Source organism: Gallus gallus, chromosome 10, assembly GCF_016699485.2.
Source record: "Gallus gallus isolate bGalGal1 chromosome 10, bGalGal1.mat.broiler.GRCg7b, whole genome shotgun sequence".
Classification (NCBI taxonomy): Eukaryota; Metazoa; Chordata; class Aves; order Galliformes; family Phasianidae; genus Gallus; species Gallus gallus.
In genome coordinates, this window is record NC_052541.1 from 8849781 (window position 1) to 8865214 (window position 15434).

The window sequence follows — 15434 nt, forward strand, 5'->3', positions numbered from 1 at the left end:
TGTTCGATAAATGATCCTTCAGGAGCTTAGGTATTCATAGACATATTGGACATGTGTCAGTGAATGGAGTAAACGCTACAGAGGTCTCGAAGTTACAGAGAGCACAGAGGGTGTTTGAATGGTATTTTGTAAAAAAAAAATTACATTGTAATATGTTATTGAAATGCACAGTGTTATAAAACATCAGTGGATTTTAAGTGTATATCCAGCATTCATTGTTTTATTCCTCTTACTAGTCTTTGTTGAAATGTGTTTATTTGTGCCTTCAGAAAAGAGGTGATGACTTCGAAACGGTGTCTTTCTGGCTGTCCAACACCTGCCGGTTTTTGCACTGTTTGAAGCAGTACAGCGGAGAAGAGGTAAGCAGTGCTCACAGTCCAGTTTCTTTGCTCTGTAATACCACTGACAGCACTACACTTTACTTCCTGTAATAGCTCCAAGTCTATTCAAAGTCTCTTAAAGCAGCCACACTTTCTGGAATGATGGTGATGACATCAGTGGAAAGTATTAGGAGATAAAGTCTCATCCCATTTCACTTTATTGCGGGCTGAGGCCCCAAACGTTAGATAACATTGTACTCCTGAAAGTGCCAGCTCAGGTTAAGTTGAAGAATCTGTTGCTATTACAATTTTTGGTAACAATTCGCTGGAATTAAACAGGCCATGTTAAATGCTTTAACTATAGTATGACAGACTGTTTTAAGTTTGGAGGCTACCATGTGTCGAATTCCTTCTTCAGACTTACCTGTGATTTTGGCGATAAATGGCTAGATGATAATGTCCATGTTGGAGTGGGAGGGCAGAAAGCTAGAAAGCTGGCACTTTGTTCCTACGTCACATACTCAAAGTTTCAAGTCAAGGAAGCAGAGACTGCGTAAGTCAGAAATGAAAATCAAATCCTAGTATTAGATGCAATCAGAACTTCCAAACTAATGTTTTGAGAGGTTGTAGCCATTACTTTGAAGTATTTGTCAGTTGTGTTAAAAAATCTTAATACTGGTTTTATTTGATATTCTTGTATTCCACTGAAGCAATTGTTTCTGTGATTTTATTAATGCAGGGGTTTATGAAGCATAATACACCTCGTCAGAATGAGCACTGCCTCACTAATTTTGACTTAGCTGAATACAGACAAGTCCTGAGTGACTTGGCTATTCAGATCTACCAGCAGCTGGTCCGCGTGTTGGAGAACATTCTGCAACCCATGATTGGTAAGGCAGAGCTGAATTCCTCAAACCGTAGTACTAAAAGGAAAATCGTGATGGCAATAATATGCTGTATCTTATATTTATTCCTGAATTATACAATTTTATTAGTAGTCCTTGTGGTATTCTGCTTATAGATGACAAGGACTGTGCTGTACAGGTTGGATTAGAGGCGGCTGGTTCTTCTGACAGTGACAGAATAAATCAGTTTACATTGTAAATGTTTGTCATAAATCATGTGTTTACAAGAGAAACCACTGCTAGGACAGTCTGATATTTGTGTGTTGGGAAATATCTCTTGGAAAAATTGGTCTTTAATTACATGAGAAATCATAATTAAAATGAATATGGAGGAGAAAGTGGCTGGCCATCATTACAGGCAGCAATCAGCAACTAAATAGCTAGCAGTGGTGAAGCTCACATTCAGAGAGAGTTTTTCATTTCATTTCTTTTTTTTCCGACAGTGTTCTCTCAAATTTTCATTATGCTTTCTGATCACACCATTTAGAAGAGGGGAACAGCTCTTGGTATGCTGACTCTGCTGCTCCTATGATCAGGTGGATGAAAAGAGTATTTTGCTGAGCTACAGTTACAGACACTTTCAGACACTCACACTGGAATATCTGTAAAATGCTGTCAGCTCAGATTTTGCAAAACATAGTAGGACCCTGAGAGAATTGCTGGAAGTCATGGCAGAGTGTGGTTAGCAGAAAGCTCAACGTGATTTCTCTGTGTAAATAGCCAAGAGGATTTTGTTGGTTTGCAGAGAGTGCTTGCACATAGTCTATTTTCAATCATTAAAATAATGTTGTCAATCTTATGCAGTTTCTGGAATGCTGGAGCACGAGACTATCCAGGGTGTCTCAGGGGTGAAACCAACAGGGCTGCGGAAGAGAACATCCAGCATTGCTGATGAAGGAACCTACACTTTGGACTCCATTATTCGACAGCTGAACTCTTTCCATTCCGTGATGTGTCAGCATGGAATGGATCCAGAGCTGATCAAACAGGTTGTCAAGCAGATGTTCTACATCATTGGGGCTGTAACACTTAATAATCTTCTCCTGCGCAAGGACATGTGTTCATGGAGCAAAGGAATGCAGATAAGGTGGGAGAGCTTTTGTCATACTTTTCTTGAATGTGCTGCTGAAAATGTTAGTGAGCTCCTGGCTGTAATTTGCTACTTCCTGTGCTAAAGCCACCTTAGGCTGTTCCTGCATTTGCCTGCAGTTGTCCACTGCATTCGACTGGCATGTGCCAGGAAACGTAGCCAAGGCATTCCCTCCCTTGGGTAATATTGTGAAGTGTCACTGTGCATTTGTGTGAACAGAATCTCATTTGCCTTTCCTCTTACGCTTGCCTCATTTCCACAGTTAATAGGAACAGAAACAAAGGGGGAAAGGTAGTTAGTGGAAGTCTTCAGCCATAGTTTATGACTGTTTTGAAACTCAAAATGTCCTGCCTTAATTGAAGGGAAATAGAATGAGGATAAAATTACAGAAAAGTACAAGTGTGAAGGGAAAGTATATAAGGAGAAAGAAACACTGAAAGAGAAACAGACATGCTTTTGATTTAGCAGCAATTAAGCACTAATATTTTGGTATTCTTAACTCATACAGGTACAATGTGAGTCAACTTGAAGAATGGCTACGTGATAAAAATCTAATGAACAGTGGGGCCAAAGAAACACTGGAGCCCCTCATACAGGCTGCACAGTTGTTGCAAGTGAAAAAGAAAACAGATGAAGATGCAGAAGCCATTTGTTCAATGTGCAATGCACTGACTACTGCCCAGGTAATAACCTCTCATTCTCTTTTTGCTGTCTCTTTTGAGCAGTTCTCTGTTCTGCTGTGTTTGCTAAGCCTGCCTGCACCGCTGTTGCAGACAGGTCATACATTGCTAACATTGCTTTGAGTTTGTATAAGTAAACAGGTTAAATTGGAGCGGTGAAAAAAAGGACCAGGTCTAGTGCTCAAGATAAGTTTTGACCAATTGAAAGGAAACTCAGCACACTGTGCAGTGTGTAGCACTATAATTAGTCTCAGGATGCAAAAATCCTCAGAGAAAAGCCTTCACTGGCATCTTTGTTCCCCAGGTAACTCTGCCTAGGATTCTAGGAAATTATCTTTCTGCCATCTGAGTTGGCATCCATTTAAGATAGTGGACAATTCAGGCAGAGCTGTTGTCTCAGGGTTTGCAAACAGGAGTATTAAGTTCCTGTACCCATTAGCCTCAAAAAGGCTGAGCCAAGTGTATCTCAGTTGGCAGCACAGCTGAAGGCTTCTCCATAGGAAAGCTTAGGTTTTGCAAAGACAAGCTGCACTTATTTTAACTGTGCAACATATGCTTTGAATTGTTATGGTAATAACAGGATCCAAGCATCTTTGGTTATTACTGAACATTCTTATCAGGAAAAGAAACAAATTTCCGTTCCTTTCATAGTGATGTCAGCAGGAGCAGTGACATTGATACAGCTGTTTGGATTTAGTAATGCACTGATTTAGTTCTGAACTGAAAGAAGGTATAATTCTATGGGCTTTGAGTGTTTTCTGTTGAGAAGATTTGTTTTTTAAACAAAAAAGTAAAAGATTGACTTATTTATGTAAGTTTTATATGTTTAATTCATTACTGTTCAAAGGCTCTGTGTTGCAGTTTAGACTTCTGGTGACAATAGCCCTGCTTTTAGAGAAATAGCTCACTCCCTTGAAAAACACTGAGGTCATAAGATGCTCTTGAGTGAAAGCTGCAGGAGGCCATAGGGAGTCAAAGCTAGGAAGAGAAGTGCACTTTGTTTCCAGAGCATGTAGGAATGCAGTGAGCTGTTTATCATCTGACTTTGCCACAGTTTGGTGTTTTCCCCATGCATGGAAGAATTGGAGTTTCTACCTCCAAAGAACACGTGTTCTAAGGGGGCAGGTTTAAAAATACCTTTGAAGAGATAATGACATTTTGTATGAATCAGTAAAACAAACAAAAAGAAATACTTTAGATTTTAACAATAGCTCATGTAAAAAATGTATCAGTAACTGTAGACTTATTAGTAGAGTGAAACTAAGGATGGTTGTTGTTCTTCACAGATTGTGAAAGTACTGAATTTGTATACTCCAGTTAATGAATTTGAAGAGAGAGTCTTGGTATCGTTTATACGTACAATACAGGTATGGCTGTATCTTTTCATTAAACATCTTCTGGCTGTTTCTAAGAAACCCTCTGATGATCCTAACAGATTGTGTCCTGAAGCTTTTGAGGCTTTTTAGCCTTTTTTTTTTTTTTCTATGCTGAAGAGATTATGTCAGCCTTAAAATCTTAAGCAGTCACAGTGTACTGCCTCCAGACTTGGAAGGGAATGTTAGTTTCTCCCTCAGTATGTATGAGATTTCCAGAAGGTGAGAGGTTTTTGTGGTTGCACACAAATACCCACTTTTCAAATGATAACATTTGCTAATGTGAATTTACTTCTGTCAGACCTTTGTCTGCATGAGAATTTCCAACTGCTTTGAAAAGTGAGGCCTATGTATGTTCCAAAGCTCTTCACTTTGTCCTTTTAATTTCGTATATATTTTATGAAAACAAAGAATCCCCCATACTCCAAAATAAAAAAGCAAGTAGAGCAAAAGAAAAGAAACAACGATCTTTCTGGTTTGTTACAAACCTCGTTGCATTGCCAGCACAATAATGGAGAACGGGAAGGTAGAACTGAGGCAAAACTATGCTTCTGCTCACTGAAAAGATGTGGTTATCAGATAGTGCCTATGTTTTCCCTTTTGCAAGGAATCGAAATATCTTCAGATGGTATTATAAGGGAAAGAGATGCAAAATTAATGCCAAAATTAACCATATTTTAATCATTTAATTGTTACAAGTGTTACAGATTACCACAGTGTATGTGTCTGTATACACACATCTGTACACACAGATGAGGTAACACCTCACCGCAAGATGATTGTCATCAATGAAGGGGCTAAATGCTAACATAATCCCTTTCTTATCTTTGCAGCTGCGTCTGCGAGACAGGAAGGACTCTCCTCAACTGCTCATGGATGCTAAACACATCTTTCCTGTTACTTTTCCATTTAATCCATCCTCCCTGGCATTAGAAACCATCCAGATCCCAGCCAGTTTGGGGCTGGGTTTCATATCACGTGTCTGATCCTAAGGCTGTTCTGTCAGTGCTAGATGGAGAATTGTTTGCCTGATATCATTACCCATTAAAACATAGTGAGCCACTGAAAACACATTTTTGAACAAACAGTCTCCGTATGCTCAGATTTGTTGTAAAAGTAGCTGGGAAACTACACAACAGCACCACAGATTGAAGGCTGATAGAAAGATGTGCATTTGTGTTCAGTCATTGCACTTACGAGGACATTACTGATTCATACGTTTCCAGAGATGGAAATTGGGTTTGGACAAAAATTGTGTCTTCAGCTGTTTAGAGACGTTTTTAGATCTTTAGTAACATATTTAAATAGTGTAAATTAAACTCCATGTATAACCTTCTCATGGGCAGGGACCAATGGGGACAGTCCCAGTCCCCACATGGAAGACGTAAAAGTAAGGCATTTTGTAGTAGAATATGCAGTTACTTGGGAGCCTGTTACTTTTAATTTGTAAAAACTGGAATGGAGAAGCAAAAACTTGCAATATATAACATGATTTCTTAAACCACTTCCTTACTTATGTCGGTTTGACATAAATTCTAGTGATAAGTCTTATAGCTTACTGTATGCTATAACATAGGTGTTCATTTGTTAGTAATGTGGTTTACCAAGCATATTAAATTGCTGCTGCATATTGTGTTCTTTTAAATGTATGACAGTATCATGCTAGGCACTAAAAATAAGATGCTTCATTTTTGGTTGTCAACCTTATTTACAGTCCAGTGCAGTCTGTTATTCTAACTGGATTTTTGCAGATGTTATCCAATATCACCTGTAAAGGAAAATGGTAACTAAGCACAAGTAGCACACTGGAAATTATGTGTTTAGGGTTATTTTGTTTTGTTTTGCCTTTTTTTTTTTAAGTAGTTATCTAAAAATACAGAATCTCGAAGCAGATGATCAGAAATGAGTCACAATTTTTGTATTTATTTAGATTTTGTAGCATGTCCGATGTTTTTCTTTGTTTGTAGACCCCAGGGATGACAGTGTGTATTTTCAGTATAACAGATTTTGTTGCCACATCTAAAAAAAAAAAAAAGAAATCTTAAGAATATGTATATATGTTTTCCTTCATATTTGTATTTGAGAGGAAAAGCTAACAGAAAACTTCAGCAGTAGTGCAGGGCTCATTCCTTGAAAGGTTGGCCAACACAAACGCAAAGTAAGTTCTGAGTGTGATGCTGTCATTGACTGCCATTGGTGCTGACTTAATGGTTGGAGATCTGGAGTGCGTAATGACAAATGGAGTTACTTTGGCTATTGCACATCCAGTTGGGAGGGTTTTCTGTCTCACACTCCTTGGATGTGTTAAAGAATTCACATTCCACAGTGTGCAACACGTGGGCAGAGGCCCTCCGTAAGGTTCCAATCCCAAACTCTACAATGTGTCCTTTGTGGTGGATGGCTCAAATACACACGTGGGGGAAAAAAAGACACTCACATTACTCAGTTGCATTGTGCAATATTTTTTATGTATTATAAAAATTAGCAACTTAGCATTAAAAATATTGAGAAGTAATGTAGAGGTACACTACTGGTCTATTTGGTACTTAGTGTTTGCCTGCAAACTCACAGAGAAAAGATTGCTTCCAAGCAGACAGAAACGTTTCAGCTGTGTTTGATTTCAGAGGCAGACCTGCTGTTGATAAGGTTGCTAAAATGGGGAATAAAGGCAGCCTGAGCTTTGGCAGTATCATCTTAAGATGCTCGCGTTGTCTTATTTTCAGATGCGTAAAACCCATGCTGTGTTTGATGGACCATGCCGACGTTTGCAAGAACTGAGTATTTCACTGCACAGATACTTGGAATGATCCTTGCTGATGGTTTTGGCTGTCTTTCTGTGCATGGTACACCAAACACTTCTTTTTCTTTTAATATTACTTGATTTCTGAACTACGGCTGCTGCTGAGCGGCTCCAAATAAGATCTAATGTACGAATGGTGGGGTATCGTGGCTTTCAGACTTTTAGGGTACTGTACTTAGGAGAATGTAATGGGAAGGCCTTCACATACAGGGGTAGGGAGGACAATACATCAGAACGTGCTGACCTACACAATTTTCTCCTCATTGGAAAGCATAGAAGTTGGCGTTACGGTATGCTCATACTGTCTATCAGGAAACGTATCCACTACGTAAGCATTGGTGTGTTAAAATGTATGCCTAACTGTATTTTTGTTGATTTCTAAAGTTTGTTTACCTGTAAAAAGCCTTATCGTATCTGGTTCCTTAAGAAAGTAGTGGTTAGTAATTTATAGATGTTATCCTTGAACTCAGTGGTTTGACTGGTATTACTTTGATATCACATTAAAAGTTTATGCTGCTCGACATGTTTGGAAGGAAACTGCTTTGGGGTTGAAATGGATGTGTAATTGGTAAATCATCTAATATTTTACCTGGCAGTATTTTACATGCACTTTTCAGAAGTAAAATTTTAGTGTCAGTGTATAATATAACTTTCACCTTAGGACTAATATCTCTTTAAGCATTGAATAGGATGCAGAGTTATTTGGACAGCTATTTTTTTTTCCTTTGAATCATGGTTATGTTCTTTTCATGTGGACATATCTTTTATATTTTAATTTATTATCTATTGCTGTAATCGATTCTATTGGATGCTGGAAAAAACAATTCTCAAAGAGCCCTTAGGATGAGATACAGTTATTGTAGAGATTTTGCACAATTACCTCATTCTGTTTGGTGTACCTTCCTTCCAGTGATGGTTTTATTCCGATGCTTAGCAGAGTCTTCTATCCAAATTGTGGAAATCGTTTCTCAGACTTCAATCTGGGATGGAACACGAAAGTGCTTAAGTCCATTAAATGTGAATAATCTCTTCTACTTATCAGGAGGAGAACAAAACGGGCTCAATCTCAGCGTTGAACGGTGGGTTGTTGAGCAGTAACATCTGTTCCTAACTCGGAAACACCAGCATTTGCAATGGGAAGATGTCTGTGATTTAAACTGAATGCATTTCAAATACTGTACAAGTACTAGGAGTAAACGTGATGGGGTTTTTTAAGATGCCCGGACTTCACCTGGTAAATCAAAGCCTTGAAACATAGATTTTCACTCAATGCCACTACAGTACGTAGATGAAACCAAAACCTTGTCAGAATGACCTGAGCTCTGATCTGTCGTAGTGTCCGATGTTGTACTTAGTAAATGTATGCATCATAAAAGCTGTAGTCTAATAGCTATCACTGGAAAACGTCCAAATAAAAATACAGCTGTAAGATTTACTCCGGTTGTGGGGGTTTTGTTTGTTCGTTTGTTCATTCCGGTCTGTTTGTTTGTTTGTTTCTGCGTAGGTGTCTGCCAGGCTTTGGCCCAGCTGTGCCCTGGGCAGGTTTGGTGCTCAGCTCTTGCTGGGGGCTCTGCTGTTCCACGCGGGCTGCAGCTGTGCCTCCTGCCAGGTGCCTGGACTGCACGGCGCACTGCTCTGAGTCTGTTTCCATCTGCCCAAACCAAGTGCTGTACTTATTCAAACCTTCCTTCTCCTAAATCATATTTACGTATGCTACCTAAGCGTACTTCATTCATTCTGTTCCGTTTTCTAATCCCAGAGTAACCCCTTTGTGGCGTTTTATGGTGAGCCGATTCCTATTTCCGTTGGTTTTCCTTACCGGGAGGGGCTGCTCCCCCACGCTCCCCGGCCGTTCCTCATTCTCAGCTCTGCCCAGCAGCACTCGAAGCACAGCGCCCGCATGCCATCACGGAGCCTACTCACTCCCCCTGTAATTACACACCTGCGCTCCCCGTACCTCCCAACGCGCGCGTTTAAGGATGCCTTAACGCACAGCGGCCGCAGCGGGAGCTGTTGGTGAGCCCGGGCTCGGCCAGGTGAGCGGCGTGGCAGCCGCGGGGCCGCCGGGCGCGCTCCTCCCCGGGGCAGGGCGGGGATCCGGCCGGGCTGCAGGGCGCTGTCCGGGCCGGGCGGGCGGCCGTCCCCGCGGAGCTGTGGCCATGGCGCTGGCCGAGCTGTACACGCAGGTGAGCGGGGATCTGCGAGGGGAGCGGCCCGAGGGGGGGCGGCCGTAGAGGAGCTCCCCGGGGACAGCTCGCGCGGCTGCTCGGCCACGTCAGGTAGTGATAAAGTTGGCCGAAGCGGAGGCGGAGCGGCTCCGGGTCTCCGCGCGGTGCGGGGGCGCCGCTCCCCTTCTCGCCGGGAGAAGTGCGGGTTTTCTGAGCGTGGCCGTGCAGGTTGGGGGGGTTACAACGAGCGCCGTTCCTCCTTAGCGCGGCCGGTGCGACTCTTCCCACTTTTCACGTCGTCAGCGCGGCGTTGTGAGGTGGAGCTGTTTGCTTAACTCCGAATAACAAATATCGCAGATCCATCGACATCCTCCCTCCTATCGCCCATCCGGGTGCCGTCCCGGCGCTGCTTTGCCTTTCGTTGTGCCGCGTGAGCCCCGCGGAGCCGCTGCGGGCGGCCGTGTCGGGGAGCGGAGCGATGCGGGGCGGTGCGGGGCCGCCCTGCGCGGCGTTTACCTGCGGGGCAGCGCAGCGCTGCCCGTGTGCCAACGGAGGCTCCTTCCCTTCCCCGCGGGGCGGTTCCCGACGGATCGGCGCTGCTCTGACCTCCTCGTCGTCCTCCTCTTCTCGGCTGTGACCCGCTGCGGTCCGTTCGCTGAGTCGGGAACGCGCCCCGTTCCGCTGTGGGTCTTTGGTTCCGGTGTTCTTGGTGCGTGAAATGACAGCAAGCACAGAACTCTGTGTAACAGCTGTGGATGGGTACGTACGTGCCTTTAAAAGCCGCGACCGTGCAGGAATGACACGGAAGTCAGCTTGTCCATTACTGAGCACCTCTCCTATGGAGACCAGCTGAGGGAGCTGGGTTTGGGCAGCCTTGTTCAGAGACCCCATAGCGGCCTTTCAGTACTTAAAGAGAGCTCGTAGGCGGGAGGGAAATGAACTTTACACGGGTAGACAGTGATAGGACAAGGGGGAATGGATTTAAAGTAAAAGAGGGGAGATTTGGATTCCGTGTTACAGGGAGTTTCCAGTGAGAGGTGGTGAGTTGGTGGTGCGGGCTGCACAGCTGCACGGGCTGCCGTGTAGGGCTCCCTCTGAGGTGGGGGGGTGGGGTGGGAAGAAGTTGTTTCTGCCAGGAATTGCAGTTTCAACACTGAAATGGAAAGGTTTAGGAGTCCCTGAGGTGGCTGTGGCTGTCCGAAGCTCCATGAGCTCTTGTCTGAAGTTCACTTTTCAGGGGGAGCTGCAGCAGCTGTCATAGGCTCATTTAACTGCAGCGCGGAGCTGATGAACCGAGCGTGCGTTGAGCTGGGATAGGGGAGCTGGATGAAGGCTTCTGTCCGTCAGAACAGCGAGATGCTGAAATGATGATCATATGTCATGGTTGCTTCTGAGAGCAGGGACTGAATGCTGCTGTGCTCTGTGGAGAGAGGCAGTCGGGCCCACATGAAGCTCCCTCTGCTGCGTACGGTGACTTTGAGGCTTCACTTTCCCTGACGGCTCTGTCCTTCCTCCTTCCTCCTCTCCCGTCCGAGCTGTATTCAGTGCTGTCTCCATTGCCACTGAAGACAGCTGCAGTGCAGAATGTAAGAAGTGTTTTGCACTACAGCTTAAGGAAGGCGGTGCTGTGGCAGAAATGGCCTCAGATCCCTGAATAGATGTGATTTCAGGGCTGTTAAAAGCAGTGTGTAAATGCACGGGTGCTGCTGTAAGGAGGTCCTGTTAGAAGAAAGGTGCTGTGTGGCCTCCTTGTGTGCACATCCATCCTCCGGCACAGTGCTTTCTGAGCTCAACATCCTGTATTTGAATCCAGGGAAGCGGTTGTCTCAGTTCTCAATGAGATGCTTTCTCTGGTCGCTGCTCATTGGAATCCTTAAGAACCAGCGCTCTCCTCTAAGGGAGGAGAGTTTCATTCTTTCCTCAGTCCTAGGGGATTTGAAGGGCCTGGCAGCAGCCTGGCCTCTGTTCAGCTTCCCACTCCACACATTGCTCAGTGTGGAGGCCAAACAGGAGCAGAATGAGTACATCTGAGATCGAGCCTATTCTCTCACTCTCTCTTTTCTCTTTTTCCGGTCACAAAGAATAACTAAAGCACAAAGGTACACCCCAGTGAAACGGTCAGCGCAAAGACTGATCCTGCAGAGTCCTGGCATCCACGGCACCCTTTTAGGCTGCATTTGTTTGCAAACTGTCTTTTTGTGGCACGGTGTTATGGCAATAGCTGAGTCGGCTGCCGTCTTCTTGTTCTCTTACAGTACAACAGGGTTTGGATTCCCGACAGCGAAGAAGTCTGGCAGTCTGCGGAAATCACCAAAGACTACAAAGCAGGAGACCGTTTTCTCCACGTGCAATTAGAAGATGGAACTGTAAGGAGAACAGCCTTAATTGCTGTGGGGTTTGCTGTGTAGAAACACAGGACACACCAGGTCTAGGTGAATTGTCCGCACTTCCCTTTACGCTAACTATGCAGTGGCCAGGATTTAATCATTCGGAATGCTGTACAGTAAATAGCTTTTGCCTAAAAATATCTGCAGTCCTACTGCCTGTGTCGTGTGAGTTTATAAGCCTGATATTGAAGTAAAAAGATGACTTTTGAAACAGGTGAAAACTCATTCTTGAAGTAAATCAGAAGAGCAAGGCGAGAATAATTCACCCCACAGAGGCAGCTGTTGTCTTTCTTCCCCCCTGAAGTTATTGCTTTATGGAAGAACTCTTACTTTTGGTCTCTGTGTTCTTTACTGATGTAGTATTTTGAATAGGAAATCTGTATTTCTGCATTGCTGTTCTGTAAGCCCAAATATTAAAGAAAAGTGATGTACCTTTTAACAATACAAAACCAACAACAAGCACCACCTTACCTTCATGATTCCCCAGTACCGTATGTTGAATGAGATGTATGGACCTGATGAAAGAAAAGACCAGATGGTGCTCCATCAACCCCGTACCTTCGTGTACAGACAGAAGATCCGTTTGTATTTAAGCAAACAGTGAATGCCGTGCCATTCCCAGCCCTTTCTGCTTGCAGGAGCTCCATTACCCCGTTGACCCATCAGCTTTGCCGCCTCTGCGTAATCCTGACATCCTTGTTGGTGAGAATGACCTGACTGCCCTCAGCTACCTCCATGAGCCCGCTGTTCTGCACAACCTTAAAGTTCGTTTCGTGGAGTCTCGGCTTATCTACACCTACAGTGGTAAGCAAAAGCAAACGCAAGGTTTAAAAAAGCAAAACTCACCTTGGCTTACCTGACACAGTGGGCGGCAGCCCTGCCCATGGCAGGAGGTTGGATATGCATGGTCTTTTAAGGTTCCCTCCAACCCAAATCATTCTATGAATAGCTTGCAGTACGGTGTGAGTGGTGTTTTCCTCGGGTGTCTTTTAACTCATTGAGTGGAGATTTGTATGAGTGTACAATCATTTTTTGACCAGAACATTATACCTGGTTTAGAACACGTTGTAGCCGTTGTCACCAGTTTTCACTGCACTAATCTGTGTTTTCTTTGTTTTCTTTCTCTTTTGTGCACTTGGTTGCAGGAATAATTTTGGTTGCAATAAATCCCTATAAGCAGTTGCCAATATATGGAGATGCTATTATCCACGCGTATAGTGGGCAAAACATGGGGGACATGGATCCTCATATATTTGCCGTGGCAGAAGAAGCATACAAGCAAATGGCAAGGTTCAGTGTGCTGTTTTACTGCAATAAATAACGCTCAGTCAAATAGCAGTCTGCTAATTGTAATTTAGATTAACTGTGTGTGTGCCATTGGCTATCATGAATACCTCTGAATGTGTAACTTAACTAAACTAGAGAAGGAATAACTCCTCAACCAGCTGCAGGATTTGGGATTGGAAGTAAATGGCCTTTAAGGTCCACTCCAACCTGGGCAGTTCCGTGATTCTTTGATTTCTGTAACTTGGAACCATTTTCACTTCTGACAAGGGCCAAAACTGTCTTAGCTGTGTGAGCAGCAGTGACATTGGCCTGGAGGTCACAGCCAAAGAGGTGTGAAACAGAAGAGCAGATGAAAGGTGGAACTCATACGAGTTGACCGCAGTTGTGTTTTCATACCTCTGTTTCATATGTGTAATTCTTTCATATATTTGCACAAATATGCATGCATTTCAGACACTTCTGATTTAAACCCTCTGATGATTTGGTTTCAGAAACGGCAAGAATCAGTCTATTATAGTCAGCGGAGAATCAGGAGCTGGAAAGACTGTGTCTGCAAGATACACTATGAGATACTTTGCCACCGTGAGTAAGTCGAGCAGCAATGCACACGTGGAGGATAAAGTTCTGGCATCCAATCCAATCACTGAGGTAAACTTCAGAGAGCAGCTGTCAGATCTGTGCTTATCGAGGAGAGGATTCCAAGAGCTGCTGAGCACCTCTGTTTGAAATCATGAGGGGCAATTTAGTAGCTGACTTAGATACCTACGTTAGAAATCGAGCCTTTGAATGCGGGAAGAGATGGTTGGGTCAGGAGCACCGACGTTCTGCCCAATCTGCCAGCAGCCCTCTGCAGGCACTGGGATGCAAAAGTTTGATCTGACCACGTCCTGTTAAGTAGGTGGTAGCAGAAAAACATCAACAACTTGTTTGTTTTTCTTAGTTGGAGTAGAAAATGGTTCAGGTGGGAGAATGCATTTCCAATTCTCTATGTTTACATACCATTGTACTCTTTGTCTTGAGACTTATTTTCACACGTGGGCCTTACAGTCCCGATCTCACAGCTGAATGCTGAGGTTGGTTCTCGATGAACTAAAGATTTCAGCAACTTGTGGTCGAGTCACGTTTTGAGAGATTTATTTGTATGCAATACACGAGCAAAACAAGCTCTGCAAGTTCATAATGTTGTAGGCTGTTGGCAATGCAAAGACCACGCGGAATGATAACAGCAGTCGGTTTGGAAAATACACTGAAATCAGCTTTGATCAGAGGTATCGAATCATTGGAGCCAACATGAGAACGTATCTGCTTGAGAAATCCAGAGTTGTCTTCCAGGTAGGTAAAATGAGAACACTCAGTGCGAATGCAGCTACTAATGGACAGTCATTTAGCTTTGCTGGTTTCATACAGAAAACGTGAAGAGATAAAATAGATGTGTGAAGTTCTGCACAGCACGTCTAATGAGCACAGGATTTCTTTTCTCGTAGGAGCTGGCCTCAGTTAGAGCAGGAAAATGATTTATTCTGTATTCTTCCTTACGCCAAGTGGAGGACGTATTTCAGGAGCAGTTCCCTGTGGCAGTGCCAGAATTATCTGCACAATCTCTGAATTTCAGTCACAGCAATGGCGTGTGCCAGTTGTGTCTGGAGGGAGGCAGTGTGTGTGGAGTGCAGGGATTCTCTGGTCAAAACTGGATGGAAATTTGTAAGGCCGGGGCTTACCACGTGTGGCCCATTGCAGTGTCAGAGCATAATGGTGATAATCTCCTCAAGGAAGCACTGATTTTTATCAAGCCGCCTTTGTGACGTTTTGGCAGTATTTCAGTCGTACTGTAGCCTATAAATACTATGAGAAATGCTTCTTTGAGTGCTCTCCCTGAACGATGGTTCACGGAGTTTTGCGAGTGGCACTGCCCCACAGCTGCTCCTCCTGGTGTTCTCAGCTCTTATTAGTAGGTGGCTTTTTAGGCAGGAGGAATCACATGAACAGTTCAGCAGATGGTAATGGAAAAATAGCATATTTGAACGTATCGCTTTCAAAACTCTTGCTGAAGTCCAAAGTGTGATATTTGGATTTGGGGCAGCTTCATTGCTAAGCTGTGCTGCGGTTGTATTTAGCCTTCGTGTGTAGCCATTGTTTTACAGCAGTTCAGTATCAAATGTCTGTAATGTGCTTTTGTGTTTCTTTTTTTTTTTCTCATTTGCAGTCAGAGAATGAGAGGAATTACCATATATTTTATCAGCTGTGTGCATCTGCTATGCAGCCTGAATTCAAGCATCTTAAGTTGGGTAGGTCTCAGGAAAATGAGCTCCTCTTCCCCTTTGCAGTGTAGTATATCAAAAACTGGATTTCCCAAAGTTAGTACGTTAAGTGCTCTGTATCATGAACCTCACAGGCTTACAGCTGGACACAGCTAGTAAGTCTGCT

The 15434-nt window shown here is 43.6% G+C and overlaps 3 protein-coding genes across 32 annotated transcripts in view; 2 read left to right on the forward strand and 1 right to left on the reverse strand.

The window, feature by feature from the left end:
• MYO5A (myosin VA) overlaps window positions 1–8603 on the forward strand; it is a 97727-nt gene extending 89124 nt beyond the window's left edge. For all 26 annotated transcript variants that reach the window (XM_046898931.1, XM_046898932.1, XM_046898934.1 and 23 more), the window contains 6 exons: window positions 270–359; window positions 1060–1210; window positions 2030–2312; window positions 2824–2998; window positions 4282–4362; window positions 5202–8603. In XM_046898931.1, the coding sequence (XP_046754887.1) occupies window positions 270–359; window positions 1060–1210; window positions 2030–2312; window positions 2824–2998; window positions 4282–4362; window positions 5202–5354 (933 nt within the window). In that variant the 3' untranslated portion in view covers window positions 5355–8603. The remainder of the gene's footprint in view (window positions 1–269; window positions 360–1059; window positions 1211–2029; window positions 2313–2823; window positions 2999–4281; window positions 4363–5201) is intronic.
• LOC124417111 lies at window positions 7973–10276 on the reverse strand. Of its 2 annotated transcripts, none has more exons than XR_006931077.1 (2): window positions 8988–9249; window positions 7973–8148 (listed from the first exon to the last, which is right to left on the reverse strand). XR_006931077.1 is itself a non-coding variant. In XM_046899125.1 (2 exons), exons 1-2 carry the CDS (start codon window positions 10225–10227, stop codon window positions 8137–8139), a joined length of 387 nt encoding a protein of 128 aa, XP_046755081.1. In that variant the 5' UTR covers window positions 10228–10276; the 3' UTR covers window positions 7973–8136. The 2 variants fall into 2 exon arrangements, 1 of the variants encoding a protein (XP_046755081.1); XM_046899125.1 differs by lacking the exon at window positions 8988–9249 and adding an exon at window positions 9853–10276.
• The window catches only part of MYO5C (myosin VC), a 30942-nt gene continuing 24767 nt past the window's right edge, over window positions 9260–15434 (forward strand). For 3 of the 4 annotated variants that reach the window (XM_015291968.4, XM_015291969.4, XM_025154106.3), the window contains exons 1-7: window positions 9260–9354; window positions 11592–11702; window positions 12362–12527; window positions 12869–13013; window positions 13502–13658; window positions 14199–14342; window positions 15214–15295. In XM_015291968.4, the coding sequence (XP_015147454.2) occupies window positions 9328–9354; window positions 11592–11702; window positions 12362–12527; window positions 12869–13013; window positions 13502–13658; window positions 14199–14342; window positions 15214–15295 (832 nt within the window). In that variant the 5' untranslated portion in view covers window positions 9260–9327. Of the gene's footprint in view, window positions 9355–9733; window positions 10096–11591; window positions 11769–12361; window positions 12528–12868; window positions 13014–13501; window positions 13659–14198; window positions 14343–15213; window positions 15296–15434 lie in introns of those variants that run through there. The other variant, XM_025154104.3, reaches the window with a different exon arrangement.